This window comes from Gavia stellata, chromosome 3 (assembly GCF_030936135.1).
Source record: "Gavia stellata isolate bGavSte3 chromosome 3, bGavSte3.hap2, whole genome shotgun sequence".
NCBI lineage: Eukaryota > Metazoa > Chordata > Aves > Gaviiformes > Gaviidae > Gavia > Gavia stellata.
The window spans coordinates 92,151,181-92,172,584 of NC_082596.1; the positions used below are offsets into that span (position 1 = coordinate 92,151,181).

General features: G+C 39.1%; 1 protein-coding gene across 1 annotated transcript in view; it reads left to right on the forward strand.

Annotated features, from left to right (window-relative positions):
* Positions 1-21,404, forward strand: part of GMDS (GDP-mannose 4,6-dehydratase) — a 444,874-nt gene that overhangs the window by 171,751 nt on the left and 251,719 nt on the right. Inside the window, exons 5-6 of the mRNA XM_059815329.1 lie at positions 12,186-12,378; positions 13,234-13,338. Coding sequence (XP_059671312.1) covers positions 12,186-12,378; positions 13,234-13,338 — 298 coding nt within the window. The remainder of the gene's footprint in view (positions 1-12,185; positions 12,379-13,233; positions 13,339-21,404) is intronic.

Genomic DNA, 21,404 nt, shown 5'->3' on the forward strand with positions numbered 1-21,404 from the left:
AAAGGGGATGCCAGCAGAAAATCTAACAAACTGATTTATTTCCTGAGAGTATCATCCTGCTTGTTCAGAAAAGGGAAAAATAGTAAAAAAGTTTAACCAGAGGGTCTCATCCCTTTAAGCTCTCTGCCCCTTGGCCTTTTCCCCCTTAACCCCACATACCTGTCGAGACACATGTTTTTTTTCTGATTCATCCCACAGGTTTCTTTCTAGCTAGCCACCCACATCCTTCTGAGGCAGATGAGTTGATTAAGTAGAACATTTTATGAGGGAGATTGCCTTTGAGTTCAGAGTGCTCACTACCACATAGAAAACAGTGTTGTCCCTGAAAGGGTGCAACTGGAGAAGGTGTAAGGCTCAGGGTTTCTTAAGTATTACAACCACATTAAAATCTGAGTGCTGGTGGTGGTGGTGATAATAGTGTATTCCACTCCTGTAGCTTCCTACACAGGATGAAGAATTATCACAGTCCACTTTGAGGTATGTAATTATTGCTATCCCCGTCTTGCCTGAAATGGAAAGTTAAAATTAGGTGTTACTACCCTGAGTTTACGGAAAGCTGTTTCTACAGGTTTATTACATCATTCCCAACAAAGCCATTATCAGCTACTGTATTTTTGGATGCTATTAATACTCTGATCTTAAAATTAATCGTATGTAGTGCCTGTACATGTACTACAGGTGAGGGTATTAGTGCTCATCTACTAGGGTTCACGCACTTTAGCATTTCAAGGTGGGGTGGGTTTTTTTAGTTTGTTGGTTGTAATTTTAATAAATTTTAATGATTCGGTGGTTTTCTTTCAGGGCAAGTACAAACCTCAGACTATTGTGTTTATTTAAAGAATGTTTTTAAATTTCAGCTGTTCTCAAGAACAAGTAAAAGAAAAAGAATGCTGCTGGTTTTGTGGAGAAAAAAAAAAAGATTGATTTTGGAATTGTCCTTTTATTAAGATTTTAGAGTGAAGTTTAACAGAAAATGACCTTATGCATTGGAAGAAAAGGCAATTATTTGCCCTGTTCAAAAGAAAACTGAAAAAAAAACCCTGGTGACTTATTTCTTGACATGCTTTTGTATATTTATTCATTCTCCCAGTCATTCCTGCTGGGGTACTGGAGCAGGAACTGGGAAGGTGGCGACTGTGGGAGCATGTGTTTTTTCAGTACATACATATCCATTCAAGCTTGCCCCATGCAATTAGGCATCCCAATTTAATCCTTAATACACATGCAGTAAAAATGAACAAAAGGCTCAGAAATTGATTACATAGAAGTCTGAGGTATGCTGAAAACATTCTAGTTAAAGAGGAGTTGGTGTAGTTTTTGGTTGCTTTATTGCAAACCAGAAAGTAGAACTAGGTCTGTGGAGGTGTAGCATTGTACTAATCACTTTTAGTACCGATGGCAAATGAGGGGAGACATTGGACTTACAGAGAGGAGTTAGTGGACCAGGAATAGTTCTGAAGTGATGGAATTTGTTTAGAAGATGTGTTTTTATAGTACTTTTCTCTAAGGGTGGTATCTTTGTGAAGAATATGACTTAAGTATTTTAAGAATAAACTGAGTGCATAAGTGGGGGCAGATGTTGTTTGCCTGCTGAGACGGAGTGCTTTGCATCTCCTTTGCCACACTGATGCAGGTGCTGGACTCTGAGCTCTGCAACCCCTGGGTACTTCAGGGCAGAGGATGTTCCCTAGATAGTTGTGCCCAAAACAAGAAGTTATGATTTTTTTCCCTGTGTGTCTGTGTATGCACATACTTCTTCATTTCCTTAAAACTTCATGTTCTCATTTGTCTCCCTGAAGTTCTACCTGTTTTGAAAGCTCAGCTACAACCAAAGCACCACAAAGTAACAAGCTGCAATATGTGGTCAGAGCTGAGGTACCTGTCCACTCTTAGGCTGTGATGAATGAAGTGATTTGATTTTAGAGTAGCTGACAGTAAGAGAGAGCTAAAATAAATGTCTTTATCTTGCATTTGCAGTGGTTTAAGAGTGCTTCCAGATAGCATTACCTCAGCTCCACAGAGAAATAGTAACTTGTTTTGTTGCAGTGACTTGGCTGTGTCTGCACCCTTAGCTTTCAAACTGAATGGCTGAGTCAGGCATATTTATGGGTAGTCCATCTAATTGGGTTTATGGTCCCATTAACAAGTAATACATGCACATTCATCTAATTCATTTTTTTCTTGCAATATCCCTGTAAAGTAGGGAAGCTCTTTCAACCCCCAGTTAGCTGTAAGGAAGGAAATAGCAATTCTTGTTGTTGGGAGGAGGAGAAAATACTTTTAAATTTAGAAAATGAAAAATTACAGAGATTTCCATAGAGTAAGAGGTAAAAGCTTTTGTTAAACATTATAGAAAGTGGTTTTTTAATGAAGTATGTGTCGGTCTCTATAGATGCTTCATTCAGCATTCATGTGCGCAGCTTGGTCAGAATGACTTATAGGACTTAACCAGCAGTCAGTGGTTTTTCTCATCTTTTTATCATGAGAGCTGTGCTACATCTGTTACTAGGTAGATATAGCACAGAAAGCCAAACACAAAATAATGACAAATATAACTTGGAGAACTGGTCAGAAAATTGCCAGTAGATAATGTGTCGGGGGGGGGGGGGGGGTGGGGAGTAACAAAAAATTTTATTTTTGTTTAAAAAATTTACCATTTTATAGCTAGTTTTAAATTTGTATTTACTTGAATTTGAAAAATTTGAGGAAATTATTCTACAAAGGTTCTGCATTTTATTTCCACATTAAATACCCTTAAGGAAAAAAGACCCTAGTCCATATTCAAATCTGTCAAAAAATCCATATATGAAATATTATTTTAAATTTATTTCCTCATGGAGGGAGGAGCATTTTTGGTACTTCAGGGGTACCCGAGAAACCATTGTTTGAACTGCTTCTAAGCTTTCTAAAATGATGCCATTTGGCATGAGGAATTGTAGTCTGGGAAGTAATCTTCTTAAGTGATAAATAATAAATGCTGAAAATTTTTCTCTGGTTGAAAAAGCAAGGCTTGTGGCAGGGCTCATAAACCTAGGAAAATTTTACCTTATGCATCAGTAGGAGTTACAAGAGAGTCAGAGAAGGTAGTCATTTGCAAAGCATTGGGGTAATTCTAGCTTCTAGGCAACACAGGAGTTGTATCAACATTTGGGAAGGTCCATTGTGTTAAATCATGTTTTGCAGTCTTGTTGGCTAAGAAGGCAGAGAGGAGAGACTGTTGTCAATAAAGCTGTGCTGTAGTAGATTATTGCTTTAATTTAATATCTATCTTGCCATCTATTGAAAGTCTGTAAAAATCATAAAGCAGATAGGTGGTGAAGGTTTGTTGTTTTTTGTGGGGGTTTTTTCTTTTGTTCTTTCTTTTTGCTTGTGATGATGTTTTTATCACTTCTGTGCAGAGCATCTTTCTATGTGTTCTGAAGGCAGCAAGGATGAAAGTTTTAAAAAAAGCATCAGAAGTTAAAAAAAAATACTTATTAATACTATAACCTAGTTGTCATGTTAGAATTTTAAATAACTTGTATGTTTTAAATTCATTTCTTTATATTTGAAAGTGAGTAAAAATGGTGCCATTTCTTTCAAAGTGACTGCATTCCCTGCATGCATTTTATTCATAGCTCTCTATTCCCCTGGTACGTATAAAGCGAAATGAATTGGCTATCTTTTTACATCTCTCTTTGAATGTTCTCTAGTGACTCTGCAAGTTGCCCCTTTTTGTCTTTCTGCTAAATAGCATTTAAAGCTTCTGGCACAGCTGGACTTCAGTATGTAAGAAAGCTTTTAGGGTATTACAGTGTCACTAGCCATTGAAGCTACAAAATTTGAAACATTGAAACCCATCCTGGCTTTGCCACGTGTGCCTTGCGCTTAAAAGCTTGGGTAAACATGTATAATGTTGAAACTATCCCTGAACAAAATCATGCTGAAAAGGAATAAAGAATCAATGCTTCTTTTTTAAAAGCTTCTTTTCTAATCTCTGTAATTTGAAACTAAAGATTTTGAACAGTGGGTTGGAGATTGTTCTGCAAGATAAATCCCTTGCATCACATAACCCTGACAACTCCCCAGTTCCATCAAATTAATAACAAATGGATGAGAAGATAAGCAAAACTAATGGGGAGGTTACATTTTTGTGACAAAGGTTTATGGCCATACTGAATCTCATGTTCTGTGATATCCTTCCTCCTTCTCCTCCTCCGCTTTGGTATTTTTTTACTATCAGATCTGAGCATTCCTTTATCTGAAGCTCTTCTGTGGAGGAGACATGATGAATAGCAAGTTGGACTATGTCCCTCCAAAAAGTTGCTGTGAACAACTCTTTGCTCCCCCAGTAGAAATCACAGATTTTCTACAGGGCCAGTCCTCGTTCTTGCACACTGTACATCCACTTTCTATTCTTTGGAAGGTGCTACGTGTCTGAACATCGAAACACACTGCTGTAATCCCATCTCCTTGTCTTCTTAAAATTGTGCAATAATTTAGTTTGGGAGCAATCTCCGAACGTCATCTGGACCAGTTCTTTCCGTAAAGTAGCACCAGCCCACAGCAGGTGGCTCAGGGCTGTATCTGACTGAGTTTTGAGGGTGGAGATGCCACAGTCTCTCTGCACAACCTGTTTCAGTGTTAGACTATCCATGTTGTGAACTTTTTTCCTAATATCTAATTGTAATTTTTCACGATTCAACTTGTGTCCATTGCCTTTTGACCTGTCTCTGGGCAACTCTCTTTTAATCCAGCCTGTTAAAATCTCTTAATCCACTAAATCAGCTAGTTAATAAGCAGAAGAATAAACAATTTACAAGTTACGTCTATTTGGAGATCTGTTCCAAAAAACACCTTTCAATCAATAGTCACCAGCCAAGACAACTGTACAGGATGTAGGAGACTTTGTTTTATTCAAATGGAGAATGGATATACCAATTTAAGGATTGTGGCATCAACATTTTGAAAATAATAGGCAACTGGTGGTTCTTCTATACCTCTTAACTGGTCAGGCATATACCAGCGAGCTGCTTTAAAGGCAAAGGTGAATGTGATGACCTTGCGGGCTGGATTTACAACCGCACCTGCAGTTTGCCAGGGAGGAGTCACTTTTTAAAGAAACTGAATAACGAATCCAACTATCAACCCTTACTAGTCTGATACATATAAAACTTTAACTACTCAGGGAATATTCCTCCATGCTTATTCTCTGCTTCAGGTTGATTTTTTTTTTTTTCTCTTTTTCCCCCAACAAAAAGCAAGCAGTAAAGGAAAAAGGAAGCCTGTTTTAATAATGCCAAGTTGTTTCTCTTTAAAGATTATTTCAGAGAGTTTGCATCAAGAACTTGAAATTAATCAGGAGGAGAGTTATAAGGAAAACTTACCCAAGCCAAACCATGAGAAGCTGCCACATGAGCATACACTGTGGAGTGTGTTAGGGGGCCTCTTGCCCCTAATCCTTGAGTATTTCAGCTGCACAAAGTAAGTTGCTGCCCCGTAGGGAAGACTCTGCTGCAGGGTAGTTCAACTGAAAGATAGTTGGGGACTTCAGGCAGTCTAGCAGCAGTCTTCTTGTATCTTGTGTGGGCAATAGCAGTATAATTTAGCTGTTCATGAACGTTTAGTGCTCGTGGAGCTGAAAGGTAATAGCTGCTTCTGCATTCTGCAGTGCCTGACCCTTGGGGATGTAGTGAAAGGTGATGCATGGTTTTGCTGCTGTTGTTTATCATGAGTAATTTTTTCAGACTTAGAAGTACACTTTCATTGTGAGGCTTCAACTTCATCCCACCCCTTTTTTCCGCACACACATTTCCCAGATCTCAATATACTTGGGGAAATGAATGGTGGGGAGCTATGAATGAACTCAACTCTGCTTCACCCCTCATTTGTGCTTCTTTTGAAGGTGCAAAGGCATGTGTGTGTGTTTAGGGCAATGAACAGGTTTACATTCAAGCTCCTCTTTCTTGTGTGTAATGGAAACCACTTTGGGGTTACTTGTATAAGGCTGAGTTGGTCCCTGAAGCAGAGTCTGTTGTGGTTTATGGCAGGTTATAGAACATGAAGATCATGGAGGGTCATTTAAGATCCCTAAACAGCAAATAGCTTATTTTTGCACTTTGGTTTCACTTCTTTTGCTTCTTCGCACTTAGAGGTGAAGGTGGAGTACTGTCCCACTGATGTTAAAACCAAACTTCTAACCACTTCAAGAAGTCTCTCTCGTCACTCAGCCTGCAGTCCATAGTGTGATAGAGCTGCAGCGGAACTCAACCACTGGGACCTCAATGCAAACACTGGCAGAGAAACGCATCTTTTATCAGCTGCACTGCTTATTCCTTTGCATCACGAATAATTTGAAAATCCAAGTTAGCCAAGCTCTCTTGCTGCAGCAATATTGTCCGTAGTTTGGGTTAACATGAATTTTAGGAAAAAATGTCGACTTCTGCTTTGACTTACAAAACTTTTTCCTTGTTAATTCTCTGTTTATAAGCATGTTGTTAAATTACTCTAGTTTTATTCAGATCACGTTATTTTTTTCGGTTTTATTAATGAGAGAACAGGGAAAGAAGTAGGAAAGAAGATAAATCTACAAAAGGCATATTATTTTTATCCAGAATTTCAGTCATTTTTTTCAGTCAATTTCTATTTAGCTAAGAAGTTGAATACAGCTTTAAGATATCAAGAGTGTTGCTTAGTAATAAGCAGTTCAGAGCTATTGAATTGATTATTTTTCTATATAACAAAAAATACACAGTTGTTTGGGAGATTTTGGTATCTTTCAACTACTTCTTTTATTGCGTGAGTGGGCAATGAGTTAAGCATTCGTTATGAGTTAAGGGGTTGAGGGGAAGCGGAATTGTCATGTTTTCCTAGAAGGTTGCCTGGCATTTTTGTAGATATATAGGTTCTTCCCCATCCCGTTGACACCGCCCAGCTCCCCCCATATTCTTTAGATTTCCTAAAATCCCTAGGATTATTTTTTTTTCCAGTGTGTTAGAACTTTATAGGAATGCTTGGCCCATAGTCTGTATTAGATTTAGCAACTGGAATGTTATGCTTTACATGCCTGTTCCTAGGGGTTGAGCAGTTTGTTTACTGAGATGATATAAGTGATCCCAGTGGTTTTTATTGGCAGTGCAAGGCACACTGAATATTCAAAGCAAACAGAATTGATTTTAAAGAATACAGAAAAGTAACCACTGTGGAACTTGTGAGACTTGAAACATTTCTGAGCAGTTTTTCCACTTTGTGATTTGCTTCTCAGGTGTAAACCTGTCTCAATGCTTAAAGCGACCCGATACATATCTTCTACTCTGATAAATCTAAAGAATCTGCTGTTAGTTTTTTCAAGAGAGCAAAGATGCTTATTTTAATGTTATAGTTAGGTTAGCCACCTTTGCTTTTACAGTGAAAGAATAATAATTTACACTTGTATTATCCTATTTCCTCCTGGGGCTTCACATAAGCTTCCCTCTTATAACACCAGCCTTCCAGGAATCCCATCTACTGAAACTGAGAAGGCTGCAAGAAGGACATGAAATTCCAAATCGTTATTTATATTCCTTAGGTAGAGCATTGAAGCATATTCTGCTAGCACACGCTATTTTTGGTTGAAAGCTAGTAGTTAATATGATTGCAGTCCATCTGTTTGATTGTTCCAAATGACAAAACAGAGATGAAGTATCTTACAAAGCCAAACCTCTGTGTGTGCTAATTTGATACTTATTTTCAGAATATCACCACTGTTGACAACGCGTTGGTCAGAAGCAAGTTTTATTAAGTCTTCAGGCTTGTATGTAGTACTCATAGACATGATAGGAATGTGTTCTTGTGGAGGGTAAGACCCATATGTTTTCATTTAGATAGTTTTCAGTAAGCTTTTAAATCTTGTTAAAGACCTTGCTAAGCTTGGTTTTGAATGATCAGTTGGGAAACATCATATTTAAAACATTGCTCTATTAAATTCAAATCTCTTGTAGAGATTGAATCTGGCAATTATAAAGAAAGAAAGAAATGCAGGGGGAAAGCAAGAGTTCAAATTCAAAAAGTAGAAACCAGTTCACAAAATTCAATGTAATTCTTGGAGCCGCGTGAAAGAAGACACATAATGTGGTCCAGTGTATTCGTATTGTGTCCTGTGATTCCAGGAATGTTATAACTAATGAAACTATGCTATTCTCAAGAAAATTTTATCATCGTATGGGTAAGCTTTGCTGTGGAAATTTTTACTTGCCCAAGAATGTATTTTAAATGTACTATATTAGGGATGAATCCAGCAGTGAAGATACTCAGTATATAGAAGTCCCATGTACGTAAGGAGTCGGATACCTTTTTAGTATTCTTTGATGCAATTCTGCAAGTTGTTCAGGACCAGAAAACCTGGAACTGAAGTACTTTTCACCAAGGATTTAAGTGTCTCCTTATTGTTCTGTCCACTTCTAATGACACACTGTTACCACTACCTATTGAATGGAATAAATAGTCACATCTTCAGCGTATACATTCACAGTGTCTCCAGAGATGAACGATGACAACTGCAAAAGCACAGTGTCCCCACTGTACATGGGAAGGGAGTGCCAAGGTCACTCAGACTAACATGTTCCAAGTAGGCAATTTCTGGTTTGTTGGTATGTCACGCTTTCCCATTGTCAGAAAGTCTGTCCAAAGAGGGCAAAGAAGTATTGGATCCTTGCCTTCATTACTCTTTGAAAAAACTTTCAGTTTTAACGTTTCTGCCAGGCAAAGAAGCTTCTTTGCCCTACTCCAGTCATTACAAAAACTCCTGGTGTTGTCTTCAAAAACAGTTGTTAGTTGCATGGCTTGCTTTATGCAGTTGACAGTAACTGATAGTTTTGGATTTTTGAGGTTAGAATGGAGCATCTGTCTTAGCTAGCTAAATTAAAAAACTAGTGTGTGTATATAGTTTCTCCAAAGCAAGATCAAGAGCATCTCCGTTAGGCTTTCTGCTTTATTCACTGTCTTTATTGGTGTACAGGGAGATGAGCTTCCTAATTCAGGCACTTAAGATAGTTGTCATAAATTAGGATGTTTGAAAACTCTCATCTGTAGGTATTACCTAAGCTCTTTTTTCCACTGGGTAAATGTTTAATCTTTCAGAAAGTGTGGCTTGTTTTTAGCTTTCATACACCTGCCTTTGCAATCATTTCCATGAAGTTTTTACTGTCTCAGGTAGTCCCACTGAGCTCAGTGCATCAGAGAAGATTATTTCTATGAGTAACATCTATTGAATCTGATTCTATATTTGGTTCCTATAGCTCAGACCCTGGTCTTTTTTTGTGTTGTGCATGCATGTCAATTCTCTCTTGCACATCCCTCTTAATGAGGTCCCTGTATTATCTTTTTTTTTTTTCACTCCAGTCTTCCTGCTAGTCTTGCACAAAATAACATGTGTAAGGAGAGGGAAATAATGTGGTAATGGATAATTCAGCACCTTTTCCTGCTCTGCCCTGCTTCATTTGTAACTACTTATTCAATCCAGTTATAAAACTTTTATGTTGTTAATTTTGAGTTAGAATCAAATTAAAATCCAGCATGCATTTATCTCTATTCGCCGTGCTACTGCCTGTACACCACACAGAGCATCTTAACAGTCCAGCATTTTTGGTGTTGAAGGTTTTAGTGGATAAAACCATTTTTCAAGAATGCCATACTAGTCTAACCTGCACTGCAAAATGGAATGAGCTTAGTGGTCTGACTCCTGTCCCTGGTGAACAATAGTCCGCATTACAAAACCACCAAACAGGCACAAAGCTGGTGGTTTCTGCTCGGGGACACTCAGACCTGGCCAGCATGGAGGCACAATTACCTCACACCCCAGGGAGTGATTTTTCTAGGTGAAGATTGAGGTCATTCATAAGGCAATAGGGAAAAGCATCTCTTGTGAAACTGGCCTCTGCATCAGCCGGGGAGAGCAGTTCTCAGTGCTGCTGCTGCAGGCTCATTGCTTGCTCTGGTTAAGAGATTTTATAATCTGGGATCTCTGATTTAAGACCACTTCAGTTACATGTGCCGTTCACTTTGCAGTAGAATATGTAAGCAAAGATTTGCATTTTGGGGTGATATTTTTAGCAGGTTATTTGTTGGAAACAATACCTTAATATAGGTAAATTGCTGGTTTTGCTGCAATTAGTGAGTGTTTTGCCTTTAGTTAGAGAGCTGAGATGTTACTGTGAATAGATGAAGGTGCTAGCCATATGGTAAATACACTAATTTATGTTCATTAGTGCATTATTGACTGTATCACCTATTCATTAAGATGTTTTCCCAAGAGTTACTCTGACAGCAAAGCTGAGAGATCTTAAGTGGCTGTCATCTTTGTGCCAAATGGTTTAAAACAAAAAATGCTCAGCGCTTCTCAGTAGATCAGTGCTCAGTTTCAGCTGGGTCATACCAGGTTAACAAGCCAAAGTATCAGGTTTCATTTTTTTTCTTTTGGTTAAAAAAAAAAAAGAAAAGTAAAGTTTGTTTTCGGTCATACCATTAGCTATTTCAGATGAAAACCTTTTGAGAACATTTTTATTTTGGAGCACAGTAACACAATTTAGATTATTTCATACCTATATTAAATTAACCATAAGTGCAAATTCAAATTAATTTAATTATTTTTATTTAATCTGCTGTGTAAATAAGCCCTAAACCTCTAGTGATTACTGAATAGGGAAAGTGGCTTAACAGGAGAAATGAATACAGGGCTATCTGTCTGAATCTTCAGAGAGCCTGAAAAAATACCCAGTAAGTGACAGGTTTCCCACTGGTTTCGCTGTGATAGCTCAGCTTGTCCAGCTAGGGTCATTTACCTTCTACTCCATTAGCAGTTATGCTATCACTGAAGACTAATGAAGGGGGGACCATAGATTTGTACTATCTGACTTTAGTAGTGTCTCACTAACACCTCTAGGCTAGATCATGTAAAGAGACTGTAACATTGCAATCAGTCTAGAGCTCGTTCCTGAAAGTCAGTCATCAGCCAGAGGGGACATAGGTAGAGTAATTCTTCCTTGAGTTAGGGCAATGCAGAAGATTGTTCTAAAGGTCCATTCCCCTTTCCTTCTTTATAACATTGGCAGTATAAAAAGGGAATATTTTTTCAAAAATTGGCATACAGAAGCAAAATCCCTGGGTTGGAGAGAGAATGCAGAAGGAGGGAGGAACATGCCTCTGGGATGGGCACTGGTGGGAGAAAATTCTTCAGAGTCCAGGAGCTCTGCCAGCATGTCCAAACAACCAGCCTGTACCCACCAAACAAGCAGAGTGAGCTCCCTTACGAACGTTTTTTTCTCCTGCCTGAAGATTGGGGTGGTCACAACACATCTCTTACCTTCAGCTTACTTTTTCCAGTTTTTAGTTTTCTTCTGTGACTGCAAGGAATAGAATTAATATATTTTTGAAGCACTCTGAAAACTTAGACTCAAGCATTGTCTTGTGGCCTAAGCCGCAATCAAGCTCGTTGTAAAGATAACTGAGAACTACTGGAGTGGGGAGAGAAAGAGGAGTCTTGGCCCAACTGTGTGCATGAGTTTATTATCACACTTTGAAGGATATGTGAGCTGAAGGAGATTCTTTTGGTTACCTCCACCCTTTGCTCTCCCACTTCATCACCCCCCTAACCTCCATGCAAAAGCCACAGCACTGGTACACTTGAGTCAGGTGGGGTTGGGAGTCTCATTTGATAACGGATATCTCCAGTCTTTGATGTGTGTTTAAACTGCAAAACTTTGGACCTGGTTTAAAGTTTGTGGGTTTTTTTTAATACATGTGTATGCTGTCCTGCTGCCTGTCTAACCTAGAATTCTTTTTAAAATATAATTTGGACAATTTTAACCAAATTCAAGTGTGTCAAAGATATTAAGCCCAAGTGAATATTGTGAAAATTGGCAGCTGTGGAGATGAGAGAGCCTGATAATGCTCCCACTGTCGGGAGGCTTACCCCTTACTTCACATGGGAAAATAATCCTGAGAGAGAGATCAGGGAACACCAGTCCTTTGGTTCTGCTATTTATGGAACTGCTTGTTTATTCTTAGAAATCCTTTGAGGGTACTTTTGTAAACTGAGCATCTACTCTGGGCAAAAGTGTCTAGATGGTGTGTGACAAGTGATGTATTACTTTGTTTCGTTGTGCATGATCACAGCATGTTCTGGTTCCCCTAGTAAAATTGGTGGCTTTTGATTTCTTTCTCTCCCCAAGATTTCTTTCGACCTAGCAGAATATACTGCTGACGTTGATGGGGTTGGCACTTTACGGCTCCTAGATGCTATTAAGACCTGTGGCCTTATCAACTCTGTGAAGTTCTACCAAGCCTCCACCAGTGAACTTTTTGGAAAAGTGCAAGAAATCCCACAAAAGGAGACCACCCCTTTTTACCCAAGATCGCCTTACGGTGAGGATGGCTGATGGTGTATAGTGTCTGTCTGTCTGTTCTTCCCGCTCATGTCTCAGGGCTGAAGTCATTTGGGTGTGAGATTAGAATGACGATAGAGCTAAAGTGACTAGACATGTCGAGAGGCATACCTTGATGAATTACTATATAAAAAGTATTTGCTGCCATTGCCCGGGGGTTGGAAATTAGCATCTCACTTCACAAGACCGTGTTCATTCAGCTCAGAGGTAGAGAGCTCTTGTAGAGAGAGGGGGAAGGGTGGCTTTTCCTTCACAAAGGGTTGTGAGATACCGCTGAAGTGATAAGGTTTCATATTTTTTGTTGCCTCAATGGAAAACTCCCAAGAGCTCACTTCTTCCTTCATGAACTCGCATGAAATTTGAAACACTTATTAAAGCAATGTGCATGGAGGACTTTGGTGATAAAGTTTCAAATCAATTTGAGTGTTAAGACACAAGATTTTCGCTTTTATTCCTCCAAAGGAATTTTTTTTTCATTAGCAGAGGTCACCACAGTGGCATATTTCACACGCTCTGGCTGTGTTAATTATATTGTAAAAGAAAAAGTGCTACGCTTGAGTATGCATAAGAAAACAAGCGAGAAAGTGCCCTAACGCTTCCTCGCCAGTTCAGAGGCTGCACAGAAAAGGAGTATTTTCCCGTTCAGCTGCTGTTTATTGGGCTGGATATTTTTTCCATATGAAATGTGACCCCTATAGGGAATGAAGCAAATTCTAATGCACTCCGCTGTTGAAATGTGGACTTCACCCTGTGTGAGAGAGATGTGTATGTGTGTCTGTCTGAGCAGTGTACGAGCAGAGCGGATATACGTAACGCTTTAAAATTATTTTTGTAGGGGCAGCAAAACTGTATGCCTACTGGATTGTGGTGAACTTCAGAGAGGCCTACAATCTCTTTGCTGTGAATGGCATCCTCTTCAATCACGAAAGCCCCAGGAGAGGTTAGAAAATCCATGTGAAACTGTTCCCAACTTTGCATACATCTGACCGGAAAAATGAAACAATGGATTCACAGGTTTCATTTAAACTTGCCAAAATTCTGTAGGGAGGGTGTCATGACTCGTAGCCTGCTCACGGCATTTAATGCAGCCCTCCTGGCAGTCTCAGAGCCTGCAGAACAGCAGCTTTCCCTTTCAAGCATCATGTTCCATTTTGTGGCCCTCTGACACTGAGGGGAGGCTTGTGTATCTGATTTTCTGTATCAGTGCTCTTGAGAGACTGCAGTAACGTCGTAACATCCCTGAGTTTTCTTTCCGTCTTAATAATAAGTTACGGCTAAAATGTTAAAACGACCCATTAAAAGGCAGGTTTTCTAAACATTTAGGTGGGCAACTGTATAACAGATGCAATTTCAGGTGTGACTTGTACTCAAGATTTTTATTTGCATATAAATGTCAAATTAAGAGGCAGAAATAATAGACTCTCTAAATTCATAAGACTAATGAATACAACCTGGTGTATTTTGAAAAAATTGTGGATTATGGCCCATACGTTCTGACAAGATGGCTTTTAACACATGGCTTTAAAATGCCTTTCTTTTTAATCCTTAATAGCAATGCAGCTTAAATTCCACTTAATCATCTCTTTTCCTCTTGCAGTACTTTATGAACAATTAATACTGGTATTTAGTTTGAGTAAAAGTCCATGACTGATTAAAAGTCTCTTATACAATGACAGTTTTCCTCTGCCCTTAAAGTACTGTGACTGTAGAAAATACTCTAAAATTAAACTTTAAATTAACACAGAAAACTGGATTCTCAGTGCAGAAGCCTTTTATTGTGGTCTGTTTCTAAATGAAAAGTAAATTCAAGTTTTACAGGAATGCAATTATATAAATTACAGCCTGGCACAAAGTATAATAATTTTAATCACACTTACCAATATAAAATAGACCATAATTGCAACTCGGCTTAAAAAAAGAAAGAAGAGAAAAAAGGAGTCGGTGTCAATAGGATTTAAATATTGATTTCAGTCTGGGAGTCACAGCTGCAAAACCTCATAGTACACTGGGTAGGCAGCATTTACAGTAAGTGGTGCATCAAATACTTGGTGGTAGAAGTTGGTGCATCACTTCACTGGAGCAGATAATAGTACAAGTTCAAAACTAAAAAAGAATCAATTTCACTAGATTGTTTCATTTAGAAGCCCTAATACTTTGCTTTCTTTTAAACAGTTCACTGTGATATATTCTTGGTGCACTGTTAACGAATGTCCAAATTGCTCTGAGTTACCATTATGCAATTAAAACATTCTGACCAACATAAAGGATGAGGGAATATGCAATGACAAATATTAGCTTGGCATGATTTCTAGTAACACTAAGGAGCTACAAGATGAGATGGAAATTATAGGAACACATTTATCATTTGTGCTGCTTTTCTATAGGCTCGTGCCATTTTGAAGGAGGAAAACTTCAGTGCTCGTTGCTATTTTGATCCCTCTGACATTTGTTCCAGCTTTGACACTGCTGCAATGGAGCTTCCAATCCAAAGTCTCTTTTCAACACATTTAATGTCCCCATGGAGAACCCAAGTCTGTGCTTTGAAGTCTCAGGCTGTACTTTTGGTTGTGCGTATGTGCCTGGGTGCAGTTTTAAGCCCCTTATGCCACAAACAGGAATCTTGTCTTAGAAATTGTTTCGGTTGGCTCTGTTTGCCTTAGTGGGAGTACATGCCATGAAAGCAATAGTAACCATAGCCCAGTGCCATTTGCTTAGTGTTTTTATGGAAGAAAGTCTGAAAATCTATACAGAGAAGAAAATAGAAGAAAAGCGGTTTTGAAGTTGCTTCTTAATAGCCATTCATCACTTTCCTAATGTTTTTGAAGACTGCAAAGGCGCTTTGGGAGGAAAAGAGGATTTAACTGGGATTTCTAATTCCTATGCAGAGATGGTAATATACATGGAAGTTTTAAAATGCCTTATGGATTGGCTTTTTTTTTTTTTTTTTAATCTACAGATTTCAGAGATTGGGAATACCTAAATAAACCAATACGTATTTTATTCCAATATTACATACTACTATTCCAGTTGGTTTAGTGTTACACTGAATTGATCAAATAAAACAACCCACAGACAGTGATACTAAGTGCATCTTGTCGACACAAAGCATAATGCTTGGGAATCAGTGAAGAGCAGAAGGTTGTGGCAGTGCCGCTTCCTGAGGTGCAGAGTTGATCTGTACTGGCAGACAGTGCGTATTTTTTCACCTTATCTAAAGTGTTAATCATACATCTGAAAATTTCTGTAAGCTTCCTAGAGTGAATGTTTTTATAGGGAAAGACTGTGAAGAGACAAATCCTAGTATTTCTTCTAGGCAGGGGTCCATGAGGTGTGTTACACTGTAAGGCAATGGTAAGGATGAACAGAATGCATTTTTGGTACCTGGCAGCCTGTGTTGTGGACTGTGCTCAAATACAGAAGTATTTGTCTTTGAAGTACCATTACTCATGGTGAAGGATGATGAATTGCAGTTGTCTGCCAAGTGGCTATTAGGAGCTGGTCACTGAAGCTGAATTGAACAGACAATTGTAAAGAGTTTGCTTCGTGATCTCTCTTCATGTAGTGTTCACATATTATACTGCTGGGGCAGCAATACATGAGCCTAGTGAAAATGAGAACTGTCTAATCTCAAGTGCTGCTTCCCTGAGAAAGGAATTTAGGAATATACACCTCTTATTTCAGAATACCAATTATTCTCCTTAGCCTTCCTGGTTTTAACTCGGAAAGGAGCACCAGTACCTAATCTCATGTAGCCTATATAATAATAGGGAAATCTACACAGACTTCATAAGGGTAAAGAGTGCTTAAGTCTAATATAAGAGGTTTCCTTTTTCTTGAAATTACCAAGGCTTGAGAGAAGTGCTGGCTTTGAGAAGCTCGTTTGATTTTTCTACTTTTGTCTTGCTCTATAAGAGAAAGACCATAACAGGAGTAGTTAAGATGTGGCACCATACTGCAAATCTGAACACCTAAGTTCGCTGTGTGGACTTGCTTTTAAGTCTGATGTTTCATGTTATGACAGTCACAGTGACTTTACAAAAAACACCAGTGATAAATTCCAGGTTGGTTGAAGCCACTGTCTGAGCCTTACGTCTTAATTTGGGAATAGTACAGCATTATTAAATTGCGCAAACACTTGGGTCCATACTCAAGAGATACATGTGTATGTAACAACAGAGAATACTACCTAAAATCTCATATAGAGTAAAATGAGTGGCTATGTTAGACTGATCTTAAAATATACATCTGCTTTGAGCCTTTCTGTAGTACTTTCTTTTCTATTTTTTTCTTTATATTATACATACTGCCTTTCATTTCTTAGTCACTTTTATAGTTTTATAAGATCAAAAAATCACTTTTTGACCAGTACATGCTTTTCAGCTTGCATATATCAACACAGCTGCACCAAAGTGAATAGGGTCATGTTGATTTATGCCAGCCGAGGGTCTGGCATAGTACTTCCAGTAATGGTCTGGTAATTTGCTTGCTTTGGGGAAAAGACCTGTATTAGCAGTATACCTTGCTAAAGCTGATTTCTTTAGTTACTTTCATAAATTTTATCCAGGTACAGCTCAAGTGTTTCCTGATTTATGGCAATGCTAAAGGAGAACGGGATCTTCCATTTCTGAAGCTTATTTATTTTCTAAATATGACACTAGCTGAAAAGCAAAATGCTCTCTACGGTGGTAGTAAGAGACAAGATGGCCTCTGTTTCCAAAAACAAACAAACAAAAGAAAACATAAAAAACTTTCCCAGAATGCCAGAATGCTGCATCTTTTTTTTTCTTTTTCTTTTTTTTTTTGTTTGTTTGTTTGTTTGCAAGACAACATTATGGAATACCAAATGGGGGAGGTGGCAGCCACCAAGTTGCTGGTGGTGGCTGAACATGGCTCCCAGTATTACCAGTATGGAAATGTCTGCCCTATAGCAATATCGGAAAGGTATTTCTGTTCAGTGTGATGATGGTTTTGACAGTGGATGAGTGAGGCAATTAGCAAGTCTAGTTTTCAGGAAAGCTGGGGCTTAATCCAAGCCTTTTTTATACCACAGGAAAGATTCCTGTTCTTTTGTTGGGCTCTGGATCTCACTAATACATTTTTTTTCTGAGTGAGAAAGCAAACTACTTGTTGACAGTGTCATTTGTTTCTTCCCAGACAAGCCCTTACTTTTTTCTCCTCAGTTCTGTGTAAGAAGTTTTCTCAGGTTTACAAGATGTGCCTTTGGATGTCTGAGATAACTTTCTGATTTGGTTAACCACTTCATTGCTTGCCTCATCTGATCTTTATCTGCCAAGATGTACAAACATGTACAGCATGTTTCCTGACACAACTGAACAGAAGTTTTGTTTGGTTTTTGTTGGGGTTTTTTTTTCCCTAAGTAATAAATACTTTGCCTCCACACATGACATCATTGTGTAGATCATTCAGTAGGGAATTTTTGTTTGTCTGATACCAAGCCTGGTAAAGCAGTTGTCATCAGACCATTGCTGTATAGCCAGAGGGAAAGGATACAACTGCTCATTTCTGTGATCTCTTTCAGCCGGGGAGGAAATGGCTAGGTGTTAGATTGCAGGCTGAATGTTGTCAAAGTACATGTAGTAAGATTAAAATGAAAAGAAATCATGATTTAAAGAGAATGGGGAGTGTTCTTTGCTTTTATTGTGCATCTGGATCACAGGTTTGTCAGGGGGAAGGGGTAAGAGGTTCCCTTGCTCGCTGTAAATACGTTTGGATATCTTTTGAATTTGTGGGGTTTGTTGTTACCTTTTTTTAACAAGCTTTCACTCTCTCTGTTGCCTCTATTTCATAGAGAAGGCAGAAGCAGATGGTGACATCTGCTACCGACTTTCACAAGAAATCCCTACAATCCCTGCTGTAACAGCTGCTCTTCTGTGTCTCCTGTAAAGAGATGTGGCCAACATCTGCCAGATTTCCCTTTCTCATTTCTTTGGTTGAGGAGACTAATTGCTAGTCTCCTTACACACTTTCTGTGCAAGAGGAGCTTGGTCAACCCAGTACCATTGGAAATACTAAGGGCTTTTGCTGGTGCTCCTTTTGTAAGTTTAGGCCTGTGAAAGACATAAATGTGTAAAATTTTCAGTGCAGAGCTATGTCTCTTCCACTTAATACAAAATTTCCCAACCCACGAGCATATCTGAATTGCAAAAGTCAGCAGAGTGTTGCTTGTGTCTTGCTGACTCCTTGCTGGATGAGAAGAATGCAGGCTGGCTAGTATCATCAGGGATCGTCTGCCTAGCATATTGAAAACTTGATGGCAAGGTACCATGGCCAATGTAAAAGGAGTTACTCACACAGTTGTGTGCTATAGAGCAGCCAAGATCATTTCATGCTTTTTAGTTTGCATGTTTCAACAGAGAAAGCATGCAGTGTCCTGAAGACATGCATTCTTACTGGCTTTTTCTCCCTGCTGTGAGACTGATCCTGCTAAGTGATCCATGCAGGTGTTTTCTTATCTACACATGCAGTCAAACGTCATTGGGGAGAAATGCGGGCATTAGGGTCTACTTGTACAGATGGATTTGCAGTAATATTGACTGTAATAATAGAGAATTGCCAGGTAATACCTCTCTGCTATTTTACCTACGTACACACATTTTCGCCTTGAAAAAGATCTGATGTTACAAAATAAGTGAATTCAGTTAATTTTGCTGATGTTGAACCTGATACTGACTAATTAGTACTGATCAGAGCACATCACAATATATGGAGATTTTTGTCTACTTTTTATGTTACTAATAAGTCATCTTAATCTTAAACTTCTAGTGTCACTATCCTAGTACTAGCCAATACTGATACATGAAGGCAGTGCAATCACACCAAAATATGCGTGTGCTTCCCTCTGTGAGCTTGTGTTTTAAAAGCAATACCAGACTTCTGAAATAAGAACTGAAGGCTGAGAACATTTCTGCATGCCCTTAGCTTTGAGCATCCAAGTAGTCCATGTCAGTGCCATGGAACTTGTTACATATGGGAACGAAACAATCATGTACATTAACTGAATCGGGATATAAAAAGATATTTTTCTCAAGTGAGTCACTGATGAAGGAGGATGCTGTGTTGAACAGTCTAATTACTGAAATCTTTTTGATTCAGTCTTCACAACAATAGTTTGTGGGAATCCTTACTATGTCTTAATTTTTTTTCTTTTCGATCTAGAAGTAGCCCTGATTCTGTACTTTTCTATCTGGTGCACTTTTCTGGGGTCTATCACCAGTTTATCTAAGTAGTTATGGATATAGCGCGTACAAAAAATAAGTAATTTCTTGCCTGTGGGTTTAGATTTTTGGAACAGCTGCATTCGCAACCCAGATTTCTCCTTGAGCAAATTGTTATCTTATCAGATGCATCTTTTTGTCATTAAATCATGTGCTCCTTTGTGGCTTATACTGTGTTGAGAAGAAAGTAGATCAAAGTTTTTGCTATTTTCCATGATTGATTTCAACATTTTTTTAATATTAAAAAAAAAAGCAGAGCATCCACACAATTTACAAAATATCAAAACTACTAAATTTAGAAAAACTTACCATGTAATTCTTAATATTTCTCAAGTTATATTAGCAGATATCAGTGTTAGTTTCTTAAACTAAGAATTTGCGGACGTTTTTTCTCTAATGAAATATCAGCCCAAAACTTTGAAATAAAATGTTATGGAAGACTGTTCATGGCTTGGATGGGTGCACTCTTCGCTGGGTAAAAAGAACTGGCTGGATGGCCGGGCCCAAAGGGTTGTAGTGAACGGAGTTAAATCCAGTTGGCGGCCGGTCACAAATGGTGCTCCCCAGAGCTCATTGTTGGGGCCAGTTTTGTTTAATAACTTTATCTGGATGAGGGGATTGAGTGCACCCTCAGCAAGTTTGCAGATGACACCAAGTTGGGCGGGAGTATTGATCTGCTTGAGGGTCGGAAGGCTCTGCAGAGGGATCTGGACAGGCTGGATCGATGGGCCGAGGCCAATTGTATGAGGTTCAACAAGGCCAAGTGCTGGGTCCTGCACTTTGGCCACAACAACCCCATGCAATGCTACAGGCTTGGGGAAGAGTGGCTGGAAAGCTGCCTGGCGGAAAAGGACCTGGGGGTGCTGGTCGACAGCCAGCTGAATATGAGCCAGCAGTGTGCCCAGGTGGCCAAGAAGGCCAACGCCATCCTGGCCTGTATCAGAAATGGTGTGGCCAGCAGGAGTAGGGAAGTGATCGTGCCCCTGTACTCGGCACTGGTGAGGCCGCACCTCGAATACTGTGTTCAGTTCTGGGCCCCTCACTACAAGAAGGACATTGAGGTGCTGGAGCGTGTCCAGAGAAGGGTGACGAAGCTGGTGAGGGGTCTGGAGCTCAAGTCTGATGAGGAGCGGCTGAGGGAACTGGGGTTGTTCAGCCTGCAGAAGAGGAGGCTGAGGGTAGACCTCATAGCTCTCTACAATTACCTGAAAGGGGGTTGTAGAGAGGTGGGTGTTGGCCTCTTCTCCCAAGTGACAAGTGACAGAACAAGAGGAAATGGCCTCAAGTTGCGCCAGGGGAGGTTTAGGCTGGATATTAGGAAAAAAATTTTCACTGAAAGGGTTGTCAGACACTGGAACAGGCTGCCCACGGAAGTGGTTGAGTCACCATCTCTGGAGGTTTTTAAAAGACGTGTGGATGAGGACATGGTGGACTTAGCAGGGTTAAGTTTATGGTTGGACTTGTTGACCTTAAAGGTCTTTTCCAACCTAAATGATTCTATGATTCTATATGGAAGTCAGCAATGGGAAATAAAGTGGTCAGAGCATGTATCTCACCTGTAGACTTCTTATGGCTTCGTTAATGCACAAACTTGTAGCAAGGTTTTTAGAAATAATGTCTTTTATGTGCCTATTTCCCTATTTTTTTTCCCTTTATTACATTTATTTATCCCCAGGCAAAATACAATAGAAAATGTGACCGTTCTGGTTTTTTGCATATGTATAAATGAGAACATGAAGTGAAATACAGACAAGAATTGGGAGTGTATATC